This window comes from Rhinolophus sinicus, chromosome X (genome assembly GCF_036562045.2).
Source record: "Rhinolophus sinicus isolate RSC01 chromosome X, ASM3656204v1, whole genome shotgun sequence".
In the NCBI taxonomy this organism is placed as follows: Eukaryota; Metazoa; Chordata; class Mammalia; order Chiroptera; family Rhinolophidae; genus Rhinolophus; species Rhinolophus sinicus.
In genome coordinates, this window is record NC_133768.1 from 72915991 (window position 1) to 72933092 (window position 17102).

The 17102-nt window shown below is 37.6% G+C and overlaps 1 protein-coding gene across 2 annotated transcripts in view; it reads left to right on the forward strand.

The window, feature by feature from the left end:
* Positions 1-221: 221 nt before the first annotated feature.
* TBC1D8B (TBC1 domain family member 8B) overlaps positions 222-17102 on the forward strand; it is a 69635-nt gene continuing 52754 nt past the window's right edge. The window contains exon 1 of one of the 2 annotated variants that reach the window (XM_019717708.2): positions 222-517. In XM_019717708.2, coding sequence (XP_019573267.2) covers positions 388-517 — 130 coding nt within the window. In that variant the 5' untranslated portion in view covers positions 222-387. The remainder of the gene's footprint in view (positions 518-17102) is intronic. The other variant, XM_019717709.2, reaches the window with a different exon arrangement.

A 17102-nucleotide genomic window follows, 5' to 3' on the forward strand; every position in this document is an offset into this window, starting at 1 on the left:
TTAGACAGCCAAAATACACTTAACTGGTGGCGGGACCCACTTTGAAAGCACCCCTCCCAGTTCTCACTCCATTGGATTGTGGGAAGTGTAGTCCCACATTCCAGCGCCTTGAGCACAGAAATGCTGGTAGGAAACTACAATTCCCAGGAGGTGAAGAAGCGGGACTATTTTCCAGTCGGGCGGTAGCGCCGTGGGAGGGAATTGGCAATCTCTCTGCCTACGTGGGAGAGAAGGGAGGGTTGGGGGTAGTGTGGAAAACCTGAACCTGAGCCGCTGCCGCCTGAGGAAGATTTGGTGGCAGGAGAAGTAGAGGGGAAAAGACAGGTGGAGGGTGAAGTGAGGAGGGCATCTGGGGCGCTGCTCGCAGGCGGCACAAAGTTCTTGGCGATGTGGCTGAAGCCTGAGGAAGTGCTCCTGAAAAATGCCCTCAAGCTGTGGCTGATGGAAAGGTCCAACGACTACTTCGTGCTGCAACGGCGTCGGGGCTACGGAGAGGAAGGCGGAGGGGGGCTCACAGGTAAGCTGTGACCACCCCTACCCCTCAGGGCTGGGGTCGCTGGTACATAAAAGGTGGTGAGAACAGCCGTCGCCACCCTCCGCCCGAACCAGCCTAAACCCTGGGTGGAGGGACAGGGGTTCTTCTCCTGCCACCACTTTTGCGTTGCCCTCCCCGAGTCCTGAGAATGTCTCACTGGACCAGCAGTTGCTCTTTGCTTGGGACAGGAAAGGGAGGAGATGTTCTTTCTGAGGCAAAGTACTAACCCTGTCGCTTCCCATGGGGGAGGGGGCTGATGACGAGTGTTAGACCTCGACCGTTCGCATTTAGGCTGGTGACTGGGGCCAGTTCGCTACTGTGGATTTAACTTCTTTCACAAAACCCACTATCGATAATCACCACCCTAAGGAGTGTAAGTGGTGGGCAGGGACGACGGTGAGAAATTACCGCAATCACATCCTGAGGGATACGCTTCAAGTGAGAGATTAGGGAAGTTGTGGGGGAGAACATAGGAGAGGTCCCAAAATTTCTGACCTCTTCCAATTTAGCATCTTGTACTTTATCTCCAAGTTTTCAGTCCTTGGGATCCCCTCTCAGAGTAACTGTCGTAATTTATTTCGGTTTTGAGTGGCGTTGCTCTTTCTTTCAAAGCCATGGTTGTAAGCAAACCAATTAAACAAACAGAGGTTTAACTCTTCCCGCTTAAGCCATCCTGCCTTCAATTCTTTGATTTACAAATCAAAACTGTTCCTTGGTTAAGTGTTTTGAAGCCAGGAAATAATTTTATTTTGAGACCACTCGTCTCAGGCAGGGCATTTAAACTTTTGGACAGTGGGGAGACCAGATCTCTTTTTTGTGACAATTTCTAGTTTGGTGTTGTGGCCTTGAAGTGCTGGACCAGGCTTAATTTAGGCAGCGTGATGTAGCAGGAAGAGGGCCAAAGAATAGGAAACGCTGCATTTTAGTCCCACTCTCATTACTTGTTGAATGACATTTGACAATTTTTTTTTTATTTATTCAGCTGTAAGTGCCTACTATGTGCCACATGGCATACTAGGGTACAAAGACAATTAAGAATCAGTTCCCTGCCATGAAGTGCCCATAAGATCGCCTAAGAGGGAGAAGGTGGGGTTAGGGGGAAGTAACCAGTACAACAGGCAAATTATAGTTATAACCAGTAACTAGTAACAGGTAAATTATAGTTAGAACCAAATAACTGAAGGATTGGATAAAGATTCATGGAAGAGGAGATTACATTGCTTGTCCTCTTCTGTGAAATGATGTCTACCTCATAGAGTTGAGAGGATAAAATGAAAGCTATAAGTGCCAAAGTAATATGTGTTGTTAAGATGTGGTAATAAATGTGTGCTTCCTTTTTTTTCAAGCCGCCCCCAGGGTGGAGAAAATTCTGAGGTTCTACAGGACATTTTTTTTTTTTAATCTTGTAAGACCTATTCATCTTATCCAGCTTCTAAAAAGGCCCTTTTGAAAATATTGTAGTGAAAAATTGTCTTGTTAATATTGACATTTTGTCATTCTCTGATTTTTAAAAGTTGCAAATGCTATTTTGCAGAAGAATTTTCCATTTAATAGATGCATATATTTTCCAGATTAAAATTTGAGGATCAGTGTTCATAATTACCCAGTGATGTAATTTATCCTCTTGAGTCCATTGAGAACAGGGCAGGATATATTTAAAATAGGTCTTATAGCCCCATGTTGCAGCATAATATTTTGGTTCCCCATAATTTTATTTGATCAGAAATTTTCTGGTGCTCTTGCCAACATTTACCCACATTTGCCCACATTAAGAAGTGTATTTCACTTTGTACAACAGTGTTCCTGAAAAATAATAGGCAAATCAGATTCTTGAGAATCAAATCACTGTAATGTATTAAATTTTTTTTTTTACTTGTTGCACATTTCCTTTAAATAATCACTCCTTGTTTTCTGTGGTTTTTCATTTGAAATGCTTTCTTAAAGCATGGACCAATTGCACCAGTTTCTCCTCTCTATCCCACCCACTCCCATGAGATATGCCTGAAGAAATAAACCAAGATTTCTACCACACGTGTATGTTGAGAATATCCATAGGCCCATTTTTGTGGTCGGTTTATATCTCTGCATGATTGTTTTACCTGTGGTATTATCAAGATGCTTCAAATTACCATGTGAGAACTGCCACTATATTTCATGTAAATTAAACAATGGATAAGAAAGGAGCAAAGATGTTTTTTAAGTTTGGGGGTTTTTTTGTTTGTTTTTGTTTTGGTCTAGAGCTAAAGTGTGTGCTGATTTTCATGGCTGCTCAATTACTATATTCTTACTTAAAATTGTGAAGTCAAGAGCTTTGCTCTGCTTTACCACAAATCCACATTTGGATTAGCTCTCACGGAGTTTGTGTACCAGCATAAGCTTGCCTTTGCCCATTTGGTTTTCTAAAATCTAATGTTATGTGCTACTCCTTTAAAAGATTTATTTATACATTTTGTTTAATGAAGAAAAGATAATGACCATCTAGAAGTGTTAATAGTTGTACTTTATTTAAGATTTCATTTCTTTGCCATGTGATAATTAGCAATAACCACTAGCAATGTAATGACTTTCGCTGTGGACTTGGTGACTCTAGTTTGTAGTTTGTTTTGTTTTTTTATAATAATGAAATTGGGCAAAAGAGAACCCTAGTATAGTTATAGCAGGAGACTCGTTTGTAAGTTAGAATTCTCAGGTCCTTTTCTAAATTCTGAAACACTTCTAGTGGCTATCTGGTAGATTACTTACCATTTGTGTAACTTTATTTTACTTAATTGTCCTTCTTCACAGCAGGGGGAATATCTTGTGAAAAAATTGTTATACATAAGATTATTTTACAGATAAAGTGATTTCTTTCATTTAGAGAAGTAATTTCACCATTCTGCATTTTTGCAGTTACCTTACATTATTCCTTGTTCCCCCGGCCTGATTAATTGTAATGACTCTTCTGTGGCATCTAAATTTAGGACCAGATTTTACATGATTAAAAATAATTTATGCATATTTGGCTTATTAAGTACAAATCAATTTGTTCTGCTTGGCAAATGAGAGCTACTACATGAGTGGAATTATGGGGCTACATTCTATTAAGCACTCTAGTGTGTAGGATTTAGGAAGATCTGCTAGTTGGGGACACAGTGTGATTTGCCCTCTCCAGGGGTTACCCTCTGAGAGCTTCTTTTTAATAAGTTAACTATAAGCCACCATCCACAAATACATAAATATATTACCAAGTCCAGTGACTACACTTACCCCATTAACCCTGTATCTTCCCTGATTCTTTAATATTTGTATGCCTCTGTTCATTTGTAATTGTTTTATAATGGCTTTGTTTCCTCATCTATTAAATGGGAACAAAACTTATCTTCCCTACCACACAGCATTGTTATGTGAGTCAAATGAGCTTTGAAACCTGTGAACAAATATGTAAATGTTTGATATTAATTTATCTATTAAAGAGGAGTAAGATGGTAAGTGCCATTTTCTGAATCTGAAGACCAAATGAGGATCTATATTTATACCATTTGCCCTAATAATTTCTTTTCCCATGTTGTATATAGAAATTGATTTGGAGTAGTAACATTGAGTATGTCCAGTATGCAATGATATCACTACAAAAGCAAAACACTGGTAGTTAATTATTCAAGAATTTTGGTATGATAGTGATTGTGCATTTATGGTTTATAATCAGAACAATGCACAAGAATTAGAATAAAATATCACAGCAGCATTTCTTTTTGTTCTATGATTGCCCAAAACCTAGAAATTCTCAAATAGAGCTTCTATAGATGTAAATAGCACTTGTCTTAATGAGTGCTATTGAAGAGTACATATAACTTTAGTTATCTTAGTTACATTTTTCAAAACGTAATACTTGAAGAAGAAACAATGATTCCACTGGTGAAAGTCTATGCTTCTGGTGGACAGTTGTGGAAGGACTGTGGATGTAAGGTAAGCCAAAAATTAATAATAAAATAAAGGGCACTATAATGTTTCCCATGCAGTTATATGCGAGTACAGATATGACGTGGATTTTATATTACCTTTACGTTAGAAAATTTACCCAGTTTTCTCCTTTTTGCTGCCACTATGTAAGCACAAAAGGAAATGTGATGGTACAAGATATGTTCATTTAACAGATAATTACAAGTGCCGTCTAAAACCAAGCACTGTTTTAGGTCCTGGAGATAACAGCAGTGAGCAAAACAAAATCCCTGTTCTTGTGGGGCTAACATTTAGTTGAGGGAGACAAATGAGCAAATAATATATATGGCTGGTGGTAATGAGTGATACCAAGAGGAAAAAAAGTAAGGTATAATTATGATAGAGAGGGGAGAGGGCTGGCATTTTATATGAATTTGGTCTGGGAAGGTCTCTTTAAGGTGACCTACCATGTTTCCCTGTAAATAAGACCTAACCGGAAAATAAGCCCTAGCATGATTTTTCAGGATGACATTCCCTGAACATAAACCCTAATGTGTCTTTTGGAGCAAAAATTAATATAAGATCCGGTCTTATTTTCGGTGAAACATAGTATGAGCAGAGACCAGAAGGACTAGAGTGTACGAGCCAAGCAGATATTTGGGGTCAGAGTGAATATACATAATTCTTTCTAGAGATTTTACTGCAAAGGGAAGCAGAGAAGTAGGGGAAGTAGCTGGCTACGGTACTGGATGTTGGGTATACAGTGGAAATAAAACAGAAGTAATCCTGCCCTCACAGTTTATAATCTGGTGGAACAGACAGATAATAAACAAATAAGCAAACAAATATATAATTACTATGGTTATCAATAATATCAGCCTGGTTTAGATGGCTTCTAAGTAGTCATGAATAAGGGCCATTTCAAACCTCCGAAGCGATTTTACAAGGCCAGCTCTGGTGTAAGTTCTCATCAGATGTCCTGTTAAATGATACAAAGATTTCCTAGAAGCAGTGATTAATAACAATAGGTGGTATTCTGCTGGCAGAATTCCTGTATGACATCTGTGGTGCAACTTGCCAAAAACCAGTTTGGATTTTTTTTTAAATCAATCATCTGTGAGCACTAACAGTATCTGGGATGGGGTGGACAGGACATTCTAAGTGGGAGGAATAATATAGTATAAAAGCAAAAGAAAATTGCAGTTGTTGGGGACTTAGCAAGTATTCCAGATTCATTTATTTATGTTTGAAAATATGAGACTCAGGAGATAGTGCCCTTAGCAACTAGAAAATGTTGAAGAGCAATGACCTCATCTATGGAAGATGAAAACCTGAGATAGAGAATTAAAGGGACCTGAGAATTAAACCTTTGTTACTTGTTGCCTCCACTGCTCTTTCAACTCCAGCCTGCTCTTTTTTCTCTCTTACTCCATTATAAAGAAGTGAAGTTTTAAAACAACGGATAATCACATTTGTTGATTTTTATCATTGTATTAGTTATCCTCTTGTTTTGAACTAACCAAAATAATAGCCAGCTTTACTTCTAGATGTTTTTAAAGTACTATACTAATTAATTTATTCATTTGCTGCCACACTTGCTTGTTGCTTTGCACCTACCTAGGAACTCAGATATTGTATTTTCTTTAATTTTCTGTGGACTACTCTTTTTGTACATTGATGCATACTTTTTAAAGTATAAGAAGGTGCTGTAAATAAAGATGGTGACAATTCTCATAGTTCCCTGTTTTAATGTTTAGAAATGTAGCTGGGTTTGATTGATAAGTCATGTATTCTTTTTTTTTTTTTTTTGCCCACATGCCCTTGTATTCTGTCATTTTGTGGCATCAGTTACTTCCCTAACAATTTTTTTAAATCCTTTAATGAGCAAATATTTCAATTAGGGAAGGAAATGAGTGCTTACATATTTCCAGTTTCCAAGTAAATGTCTTTAAAAGACTATAGAGAGAGGGAAAACAGGACAAAAGAAGACTTAATATTAACTGTTTTCCAAAGCTTTTAGTATAAAGTTGGCAGCTTTCAAAATGCCAACTGTGGATATTTGATTATTCTAAAATAAGCATTCACCGTCCTGTTTTAAGGACTTAGATCTGGTAGCAAAAGCAATGGCTTTAGGAAAACCCACAACCTCTACTGAAAACACTACTTTCTCCTATTTGAATGTATTTCCTACTAAGTGTGTTGGCAGTTTACTAATTAGTTTGTTCATTAACATTTAATACAGTTGAGATTATAAAAAATTCAGTAAAGGTATACTTGTTTGACTTTGTAAACATGGCAATTTATGACAAGATACAGAATTCACTGTAAAGTTTCAGCAATCATTTCTATAGCCAGAATTTATAACAGAACATTTTACTTAGAATGGAAATAAATCTTTTTTTTTATTATTAAATTTATTGGGGTGACAATTGTTAGTAAAATTACATAGATTTCAGGTGTACAATTCTGTATTACATCATCTATAAATCCCATTGTGTGTTCATCACCCAGAGTCAGTTCTCCGGAAATAAATCTTGTTTGTAATTAGCAAGTTCATTTAAATGACTCTTCTGTGGCTAGAGCAGTGTTGCCTTACGCAGTGCCCTCAATCTAGTTTACAAGCAGAAAGAACCACTTGTCAAACTAAAGTGTACTAAACTAGCACATTGATAATAAGTGCCATTTTCAAACCATGCTGTTTTACTGGCTTCTCCTCCAACACTCAGCCCTTGGTCCTACCTGATTATCATTTTCATTGGCCAGTACAAAAAAAAGAAATGTTTACCAAATTTGCAGGTGTGTGAAAATTGAAAGGGACAATTAATACCATAGATCAGTTTTCTCAACACTGGCTGCATGTTAGATTCAACTGACAACCTTTTAAAACAAACTAAATGAAACTAGAGAATTCACAGGTAAAATGATATGATGTCTGGGATTTACTTTGAAATATTCTAGGAGGGGTAAATGACAGAAGACTAACAAAATGTTGGTAATTATTAAAGTTAGATTATGGACACATAGAAGATTCAATATGTTATTCTCTATTTATTTATCTGTTTGAATTTTTTAATTAAAGTTTATTGGGGTGAGAATTGTTAGGAAAATCACAGAGCTTTCAGGTGTATAATTCTGTAATACATCATCTATATCTCACATTATGTGTTTACCACTGAGAGTCAGTTCTCCTTCCATCACCATATATTTGACCCTGCTTACCCTCTTCTAGAACCTCCTCCCCCATTACTCTGGTAACCACTAAACTATTGTCTATGTCTATGAATTTTTGTTTCTTCATTTTTTTGTCTTGTTCTTTTGTTCGTTTCAGGTTTATATCCCACATATCAGTGAAATCATATGGTTCTCCACTTTCCCTATTTCGCTTAGCATTATAATATCAAGATCCATCCATGTTGTCACAAATGATACTATTTCATCTTTTCTTATGGCCAAATAGTATTCCATTGTATATATATACCACAACTTCTTTATCCGTTCATCTATCTAAGGATACTTTGGTTGTTTCCATGTCTTGGCCACCGTAAACAAAGCTGCAATGAACTTTGGAGCCCACATATCTTTATGGATAAATGTTTTCAGATTTTTTGAGTAGATACGCAGGAGAGGGATTGCTGGGCCATATGGTAATTTGATTCTTAAATTTTTTTTTTTAATTTTATTTTATTAAATTTATTGGGGCGACAATTGTTGGTAAAATTACATAGATTTCAGGTGTTCAATTCTGTATTACATCATCTATAAATCCCCTTGTGTGTTCACCACCCAGAGTCAGTTCTCCTTCCATCACCATATATTGGTCCCCCTTACCCTCATCTCCCACCACCAACCCCCTTACCCTCTGGTAAGCACTAAACTATTGTCTGTGTCTATGAGTTTCTCTTTCTCATTTGTTTGTCTTGTTCTTTTGTTGTTTTTGGTTTATATACCACATATCAGTGAAATCACATGGTTTTCTGCTTTTTCTGTCTGACTCATTTCGCTCAGCATTACTCTCTCAAGATCCATCCATGTTGTCACAAATGTTCCTATATCATCTTTTCTTACCGCTGAATAGTATTACATTGTGTATATATACCACAACTTCTTTATCCGTTCATCTATCTAAGGATACTTTGGTTGTTTCCATGTCGTGGCCACCGTAAACAAAGCTGCAATGAACATTGGAGCACACGTGTCTTTATCTCTGAATGTTTTCAGATTTTTTGGGTAGATACCCAGGACAGGGATTGCTGGGTTATATGGCAATTCTATTCGTAATTTTTTGAGGAACCTCAACACTGCCTTCCACAGTGGCTGCACCAGTCTGCATTCCCACCAACAGTGTATGAGGGTTCCTTTTAATCCACAGCCTCTCCAACACTTGTTACTATTTGTCTTGTTGATGATAGCCATTCTAACTGGTGTGAGGCGATATCTCATTGTGGTTTTCTTTGCATTTCTCTGATGATTAATGATGTTGAGCATTTTTTCATATGTCTGTTGGCCATTTGTATGTCATCTTTGGAGAAATGTCTCTTCAGGTCCTCTGCCCATTTTTCAATTGGGTTGTTTGTTTTTTCGTTGTTGAGTTGCATGAGTTCCTTGTATATTTTGAATATTAGCCCCTTATCGGAGGCACTGTTTGCAAAAATTTTCTCCCATTCAGTTGGTTGCCTCTTTATTTTGTCGATGGTTTCTTTTGCTGTGTAGAAGCTTTTAAGTTTCATATAGTCCCATTCATTTATTTTAGCTTTTACTTCCCTTGCCTTTGGAGTCAAATTCATACAACGCTCTTTGAACCCAATGTCCATGAATTTAGTACCTATGTTTTCTTCTATGTAGTTTATTGTTTCAGGTCTTATGTTTAGGTCTTTGATCCATTTTTTTAAATTGGGGAATATTGGGGAAAAGTGTGTTTCTCCAGGGCCCATCAGCTCCATGTCGTTGTCCTTCAATCTAGGACAGCGACTTGGAGGGCACAGCCCAGTCCCAAGTCCAGTCGCTGGTCTCAACCTTTAGCTGCAGGGGGCACAGCCCACCACCCCATGCAGGAACTGAACCAGCAACCCTGCTGTCGAGAGCCCATGCTCCAACCCACTGAGCCATCGGGCTGCCCCTCTGTAAGCCCAGCTGCAGCTCACTGTCCTAAATCTAGCCGTGGAGGGCGCAACTCAATGGCCCATGTGTGAATCGAACCTGTAACCCTGTTGTTCAGAACTTGCGCTCTGACCAACTGAGCCATCCAGCTGCCCTGGTCTTTGATCCATTTTGAATTAATTTGGGTACATGGTGACGGATAGCACTCTAGTTTCATTCTTTGCACATGGCTTTCCAATTCTTCTAGCAGTATTTATTGAAGAGGCTGTATTTTCTCCAAAGATTGTATGTTTTTGGTTCCTTTGTCTAAAATTCTCTGTCCATATTTATGTGGGTTTATTTCTGCGTTCTCAATTATATTCCATTGGTCCGTGTGTCTGTTTTTTTGACAATATCATACTGTTTTGATTATTGTTGCCCTGTAATACATGCTAAAGTCAGGGAGTGTGATACTTCCAGCATTGTTCTTTTTTGTTAGCATTACTTAGGCTATTCAGGGTCTTTTATGGTTCCATACAAAACTGATATTTTTTTGTTCTATTTCTTTAAAAAAAATGCCATTGGGATTTTGATAGGGATTGCATTAAATCTGTATATTGCTTTGGGTAATACGGGCATTTTAACTATGTTGATTCTTCCAATACATGAACATGGAATGACTTTCCATTTCTTTGTGTCTTCTTCATTTTATTTTAAAAATGTCTTATGGTTTTTAGTATATAGTTCTTTCACACACTTGGTTAGGTTTATTCCTAGGTATTTTATTCTTTTTGTTGCAACTGCAAAAGGAATTGTTTTTTTGTTTTGTTTTGTTTGTTTTTTTTCCTGAGATTTCATCATTAGTATATAGGAATATAATGGACTTTTATACACTGATTTTTGTAGCTGGCAACTTGACTGTATTCATGTATTTTTTCTGATAGCTTTTTGGTGGATTCTTTAGGGTTTTCTGTATATAGCATCATATCATTTGCAAAAAGTGACAATTTGACTTCTTCATTCCCAATTTGCATTCCGTTTATTCTTCTCTTGCCTGATTGCTCGGGCTAGGACTTCCAATACTATGTTGAAAAGCAGAGGTGATAGGAACAGCCCTGTCATGTTCGTAAACATAGAGCAAAGAGCTTCAGATTTTCACCATTAATTGTGATATTAGCTGAGTGTTTGTCATATATGACCTTTATTATGTTAAGGTATTTTTCTGCTGTACCTATTTTATTAAGTGTTTTAATCATAAATGGATGTTGCATCTTGTCAAACGCTTTTTCTGCATCAAGTGATATAATCATATGATTTTTGTCCTTTCTTTTGTTTATGTGGTGTATCACATTGTTGGATTGGCATATTTTGAACCATCCTTCTGCCCCTGGGATGAACCCCACTTGGTAGTGATGTATAACCTTTTTAATACATTGTTGCATTTGATTTATTATAATTTTGTTTAGAAATTTTGCATCTGTATTCATCAGAGATATCAGTCTGTAATTTTGTTTTTTTCCTTACAAGATTTTGGTATTGGGGTAATGTTGTCCTCATAAAATGAGTTAGGGAATACTGTCTCTTCTTCAATGTTTTGGAAGAGTTTGAGCAGGATTGGTATTTGATCCTCTTTGAAGGTTTGGTAGAATTCACTGGTGAAGCCATCTGGCCCAAGACTTTTGCTTTTGGGAAGGTTTCAGATGACTGATTCAATTTCCTTACTGGTGATCAGTCTATTTAGATTTTCCAATTCTTCGTGATTCAGTCTAGGAAGGCTATATGTTTCTAAGAACTTGTCCATTTCTTCTAGGTTATTGAATTTGGCGGCATATAGTCCTTCATAGTATTCTTGGGTGATGCTTTGTATTTCTATGGCATCCATGATAACTTCCCCGTTTTCATTTCTGATTTTGTTTATTTGTGTGTTTTCTCTTTTTATCTTAGTGAGTCCAGCCAAGCGTTCCTCAATTTCATTAATCTTTTCAAAGAACCAGCTCTTTGTCACATTAATTTATTCTGTTGTCTTTTTCTATTCTATTTCATTTAGTTCTGCTCTGATTTTTATTATTTCCTTCCTTCTGCTGACTTTTGGTTTCAATTGTTCCTCATTTTCTAGTTCTTTAAGGTGTAACACGAGTTTATTAATCTGTGATTTTTCTTCTTTCTTGAAATAGGCTCTTATAACAGCTTTCACTGCATCCCAGAAATTTTGGTAGGTTCTATTTTCATTCTCATTTGTTTCTATGTATCTTTGATCTCTTATTTCTTCATTGACCCAGTCATTCTTTAATAGAATGTTGTTTAATCTCCACATATTTGTGTTTTTTTCCTGCTTTCTTTTTGCAGTTGCTATCCAATTTCAAATCCTTGTAATCAGAGAATATGCTTGGGATGATTTCAATCTTCTGAAATTTGCTGAGGCTAGTTTTATGTCCCAGGATACGGTCTGTCCTTGAGAATGTTCTATGTACACTAGAAAAGAACGTGTAGTCTTATGTTGTAGGATGAAGTGCTCTGTAAATGTCAGTTATGTCCATTTCATCTAATGTGTCATTTAGGGCTGATATTTTTTAATTTACTTTCTGTTTGGATGATCTAGCTATAGTTGTCAATGATGTATTTAGGTCCCCTATTATAATTGTGTTTTGGTCAATTTCTCCCTTTAGTTCTGTTAGTAGTTGCTTGATATATTTTGGTGCTCCCTGATTGGTGGCACAAATACCGATGGCTGTTATGTCTTCTTGTTTTATAGTCCCCTTTATCATAATGAAATGTCCATCTTTGTATCTTGTTACCTTTTTTATCCCAAAGTCTGTTTCATCTGATATCAGTGTAGCTACACCTGCTTTTCTCTGTATACCATTTGCTTGGAGTGTCACTTTCCACCCTTTCACTTTGAGTCTATGTTTGTCCTTGTAGCTGAGATGTATCTCTTGGAAGCAGCATATTGTTGGGTTTAGTTGTTTTTGTTTTTTTTTAATCCAGTCTGCTACTCTGTGCCATTTTATTGGTGAGTTAAGTCTATTTACATTTAGTGCGATTATTGATATATGAGGATTTCTTATCATTCTGTCTTTGGTTTTCTGGTAAGACTGTGTCTTCATTGTTTCTTTGCCTTTTTGTTGCTGTCTATTATTTCCTTGTGTTGGTATTCTATGATTTTCCCTCTGTTTCTTCTTATGTTATATATTTCAGTTCTGGATTTTGTTTTTGAGTCATTACCATTAAGCTTATATAAAAGAAAGTTTCATATTTAGAGTATCCTTTTTCTTCAGTATGCTTACTTTCTCCATGCCCGTATTCTGTTTCAGGCTATTACTCTCCCCCCTTTTATGTTTTCTGTTTGTCACAAATTATCCCTATTTATGCTGGTGGAATAGCCTCCTTCAGTATTTCGTGTGGTGCAGGTCCAGTGTTAGAAAATTCCCTCAGCTTCTGTACGTCTGGAAAGGTCTTTATTCCTCCTTCATATCTGAGGAATATCTTTGCTGGATATATTATTCTTGGCTCATAATTTATCTCTTTCAATAGTTTGAATATTTGATTCCAATCCCTCCTGGCTTATAGAGTGTCTGCTGAAAAAATCTGATGATAACCTAATGGGCTTTCCTTTGTAGGTTACCGCCTTCTTTTCCCTGGCTTCCTTCAGGATTCTTTCTTTGTCGTTAATTTTTGACAGCTTCAATACTATGTGCCTTGGAGAAGGCCTGTTGGGGTTGAGGTAATTAGGTGTTCTATTTTGCTTCTTGGGTTCGAGGATCTAGTTCTTTCCACAAGTTTGAGAAGTTCTCATCGACTATTTGTTTAAATATACTCTCTGTTCCCTTCTCTCTTTCTTCTCCTTCTGGTATGCCCATTATTCTTATATTGTTCTTTATGATGAAGTCGGAAAGTTCTTGTAGAGTTCTTTCATTTCTTTTAACTCTCAAGTCTCTCTCTTCTTCCTTCTGTTTCATTTTCAGATTTCTATCTTCTATGTCACTGATTCTTTCCTCCATCTGGTCAACAGTACTCCCTGAGCTGGCTATTTTATTCTTCATTTCTTTTATTGAGTCCTTAACCTCCAGAAATTTTATTTGGTTCTTTTTTTTAAATTTCAATGTTCTTGGTAAAATGTTCGGTGTTTTTTTTCTTTGATTGTGTTTCTGAGTTCATTAAACTGCCTGTGTTTTCGTGCATCTCGTTGAGTTTTTTCTGAACTGCTGTCTTGAATTCTCTGTCATTTAAGTCACATATTTCCATGTCTTCATGTTCATTTTCTGGAGACTTTTCATTTTCTTTCTGAGGTGTGTTGTTACCTTGGTTATTCATGGCAATTAGTGAATAATTATTTCTCTTCTTAGGCATCTACAGGAGTAGGTTCTGCAAGAGGTTGTTAGAAAGAGGTCTTTCTTTTGTATTCCTGTAGCTGTTGGTAGAATTTTTATTTTCTCTCCGACTGTAGCCTTTTATTCTCTTTCACACTGTAGTGTTATATTTTCTCTGCACTGTTCCAGCTTCTCACACCATGGGGGATTCCCTTGAAGGCAGGCTTCTCCTCTGTGAACAGGTTGCTTGGATATCAGGGCACTGCCTCTGTGTGGGTGGGGGATGTGGAGAGCTTCTGACGTTCCAAAGCTCTTCCTGTACCAGATTCAGAGCCTGTGTGTTTAAGCAGCTCTGTTTACTCCTGCAGGATCTGCCCAGATAGGTGGGGCCAGGGGCGGGGTGGGCTGTGAGAGGTGGCCCAGAGCAATGGCAGTGACCACCAGCATAACCAGTCCTGCACCCAAAGCTCCCTGCCCTTTTCTGGAACTAGTTGGGCTGCAAGTCCATGGCTATGGGCCATAGTTCTCAGTACTGAAGATATTCTGTTCTTTTGATCTGACACTGCTAGTGTTCAGCTTCTAGCATTGGGAGGGTGGGGGTGGGGCGAGCTCTTGGAGGGTGGAGAGGGGGTGGCTAGGCTCTGAGCCTAAGCCTTCCACCCTCTGCTAGGCAGTGAGGGCTTAAACCGCTGTTTTCACCCTTCTTCCCTCAGTCTTTGCTCCGAGGTCTCTGCCGTGTGCACTGTGTTCAACCGTGTTATATGCTGATCCCTCAGGCAGGACTGTGGGCCATAAATGGAGCCCTAGCAGTCCGAGTTCTTCCCTTTCCCGTGACTGCAGTAGCTCTGGAATGCAGGGAACTCGGAGCTCAGAGCTCTGGGTCTGCTCCTGTGCCATGCTGCTCCTTTTTCCGCACGGCCCACGTCGACCTCACTTCCTGCTTCCCTGTTCCCCTGCTCGCCCAATTTGCCCACCTTTAGGTGATTTCAGTTGCGTGCCTCTTCATCTTGCCTGTCTTCTGTGCAGGGCATTCTTTGTGGAGTTATAGTTGTTCAGTTTTTTGTAAATTCCAGGGGAGATTTTAAGAGACTCACCTCATGCCCCCATTTTATGACTTAATCTTGAAATTTTTTATAATACAAAATTAAGGGGAACATAGAATCTCCAGGCCCTATTCCAGATGAATTAAATTAGGATCTCTGGACTTTAATAGTTTGAAAACTTGAGCTTGAGTAGTTTCAAAAACGCCTCCAAATGATTCAAATTTGCAGTTTGGGTTGAGAATCAGTGTCATAGAAGATAAAATCAAGATTCAGAAAGATCTGTACAAGTTAGAATGCTTAGTTGAAATCAGTGAGATAAAATTTAACATGAGTAAATAAATGTACATTGCTTTTAGGTTTTTAAAAATCAGCTGTATGGGACAGAGTACCTAGATTGGTTCTTATATTTGTGAAAATGATCTAAGTAGGTTAGTTGATCACACGCTTAGTAAGATAATATGATGTAGTAGCTTAAAAAGCTAGTATGATCTTAGACTGCACTAACAGAACCATGAAGCCCACAATATAATAAACCTGCAATTGTTCAGACCATACCTGGTATTCAGGTTTGAATGACATATTTTATAAGAGACTTTGACAAATAGACAAGAGAATGGTAGAAGAAATAATAAGAGGCCCAGACAGTTTCATACAACAAACAGTTAAAAGAACTGGGTGTATTTTAAGCTAGAAGAAAAAGAAGAATAAGCAAGAGGAGACAAGATAGCTGTAATCATATTTGACGACCCATCATGTTGAATAGAGTATAGTATGTTTTGTATTGCCCCCAAATTGCAAAGAAGTAGCATTTTATCTATCCTAAGAAAGATCTTCCTTTTTTTAAGTGTAAGAAATAGCTTTATTTTTTCTAAAAGGTTAAAAAGGTGTTTATTGTAAAAATTTTGGAAAACATGTATAAGTATAAAAGAGAAAATAATGATTACCCATTATCCCACTTCCCAGAGAAAACCACTATAACCAGTATCAGCTACCTAATTTGTGGGGCCCAGTGCAAAATGAACAAGTAGGGCTTTTTGTTTGAAAATTAAGAATTTCCATATGGTGATAGCAAAGCATTTAACCAAATCATGGGGGCCCTTGTGGGCATGGGGCCCTATGGGCAGGTCACAAGCCCATGAAGCCAGCCCCGACTATAACATTTGATATATATAAATCCTTTCATATTTTAGAAAGGACTTTCTGATTAATAGAAATTCCCACCAATATATGCTGCCATGGGAGAAGTAAATTCGAGTTATAAAGGAAAAAGCGAGGCTATCAGGGGTAATATAGGGTAGATGAATGTGCGGGAGATTGGACTACATGACCTGTCAAGATATCTTTCATCTTCAAAGTCAGTGGTGCTGTATCTCCATTCAGCCATTGGTCCATGGACAGTAATCATTACCTGCAAGATGCCTGTTTTGTTTTTTTGGTTTTTTTTTAATCATAGAGCCTTGCTTTCTTATTATCTTGCTATGCCATTTAGTAAAAAGTATTTCACATCAATTATGGTGGTGAATTTCCTTAAGAAGTTTCATGTTACTGGTATGGCAGGATGCTCCTGAAACCCTATAGACCTTTAATAAGGCCTAGAACATTGGTACCTTACTCAGTTACAGACATTCAACGGATGGCTTGAATTTCTTTATCTTTTTAAATCTCTTCTTTTCTCACACAGCTGAAAGACAGTATCTGTTCTCTTCCCAATTTACTATAGCTATAGAACTTCCCATGGGTAGGCTGATTCATGACCTTGGATGTTCAGGCAGTCAGATGATAAACCTCTGTGTATATGGAAAAGCAAACCAAGATTGTCAGCTTGTGTTTTTTTTTTGTACTTTTAGAACCCAGACATTGGCACATATTAATTCCTGAATGACTTGCAAAGACTTGATTATTATAGCTTAATGAGCTGGAAGAGTTCCCCAAGTGACTAGAAAATGTATTCTAGAACTAGCTTCCAAATTATTTGTTGCATAGTTTTATACTAATTGCCTGATTTAATGCACTTACAAAAACTGAACAATTTCCTTTCTACACAGTGTACGGCAGTTACCTTGTAAACCTTTCTGCTGCAAAAAGAAATGACCTTTCCTGCCAGTGATTTTGACCCCTTTGTCCCCAGTCTCAAAACTTTCTATCAGAGAACTAATTGTTACGATGTTACTCAGGAGTGATTATCTGTGGCCTCTCCTTTCCTCTCTGTTCCTCACACGTCCA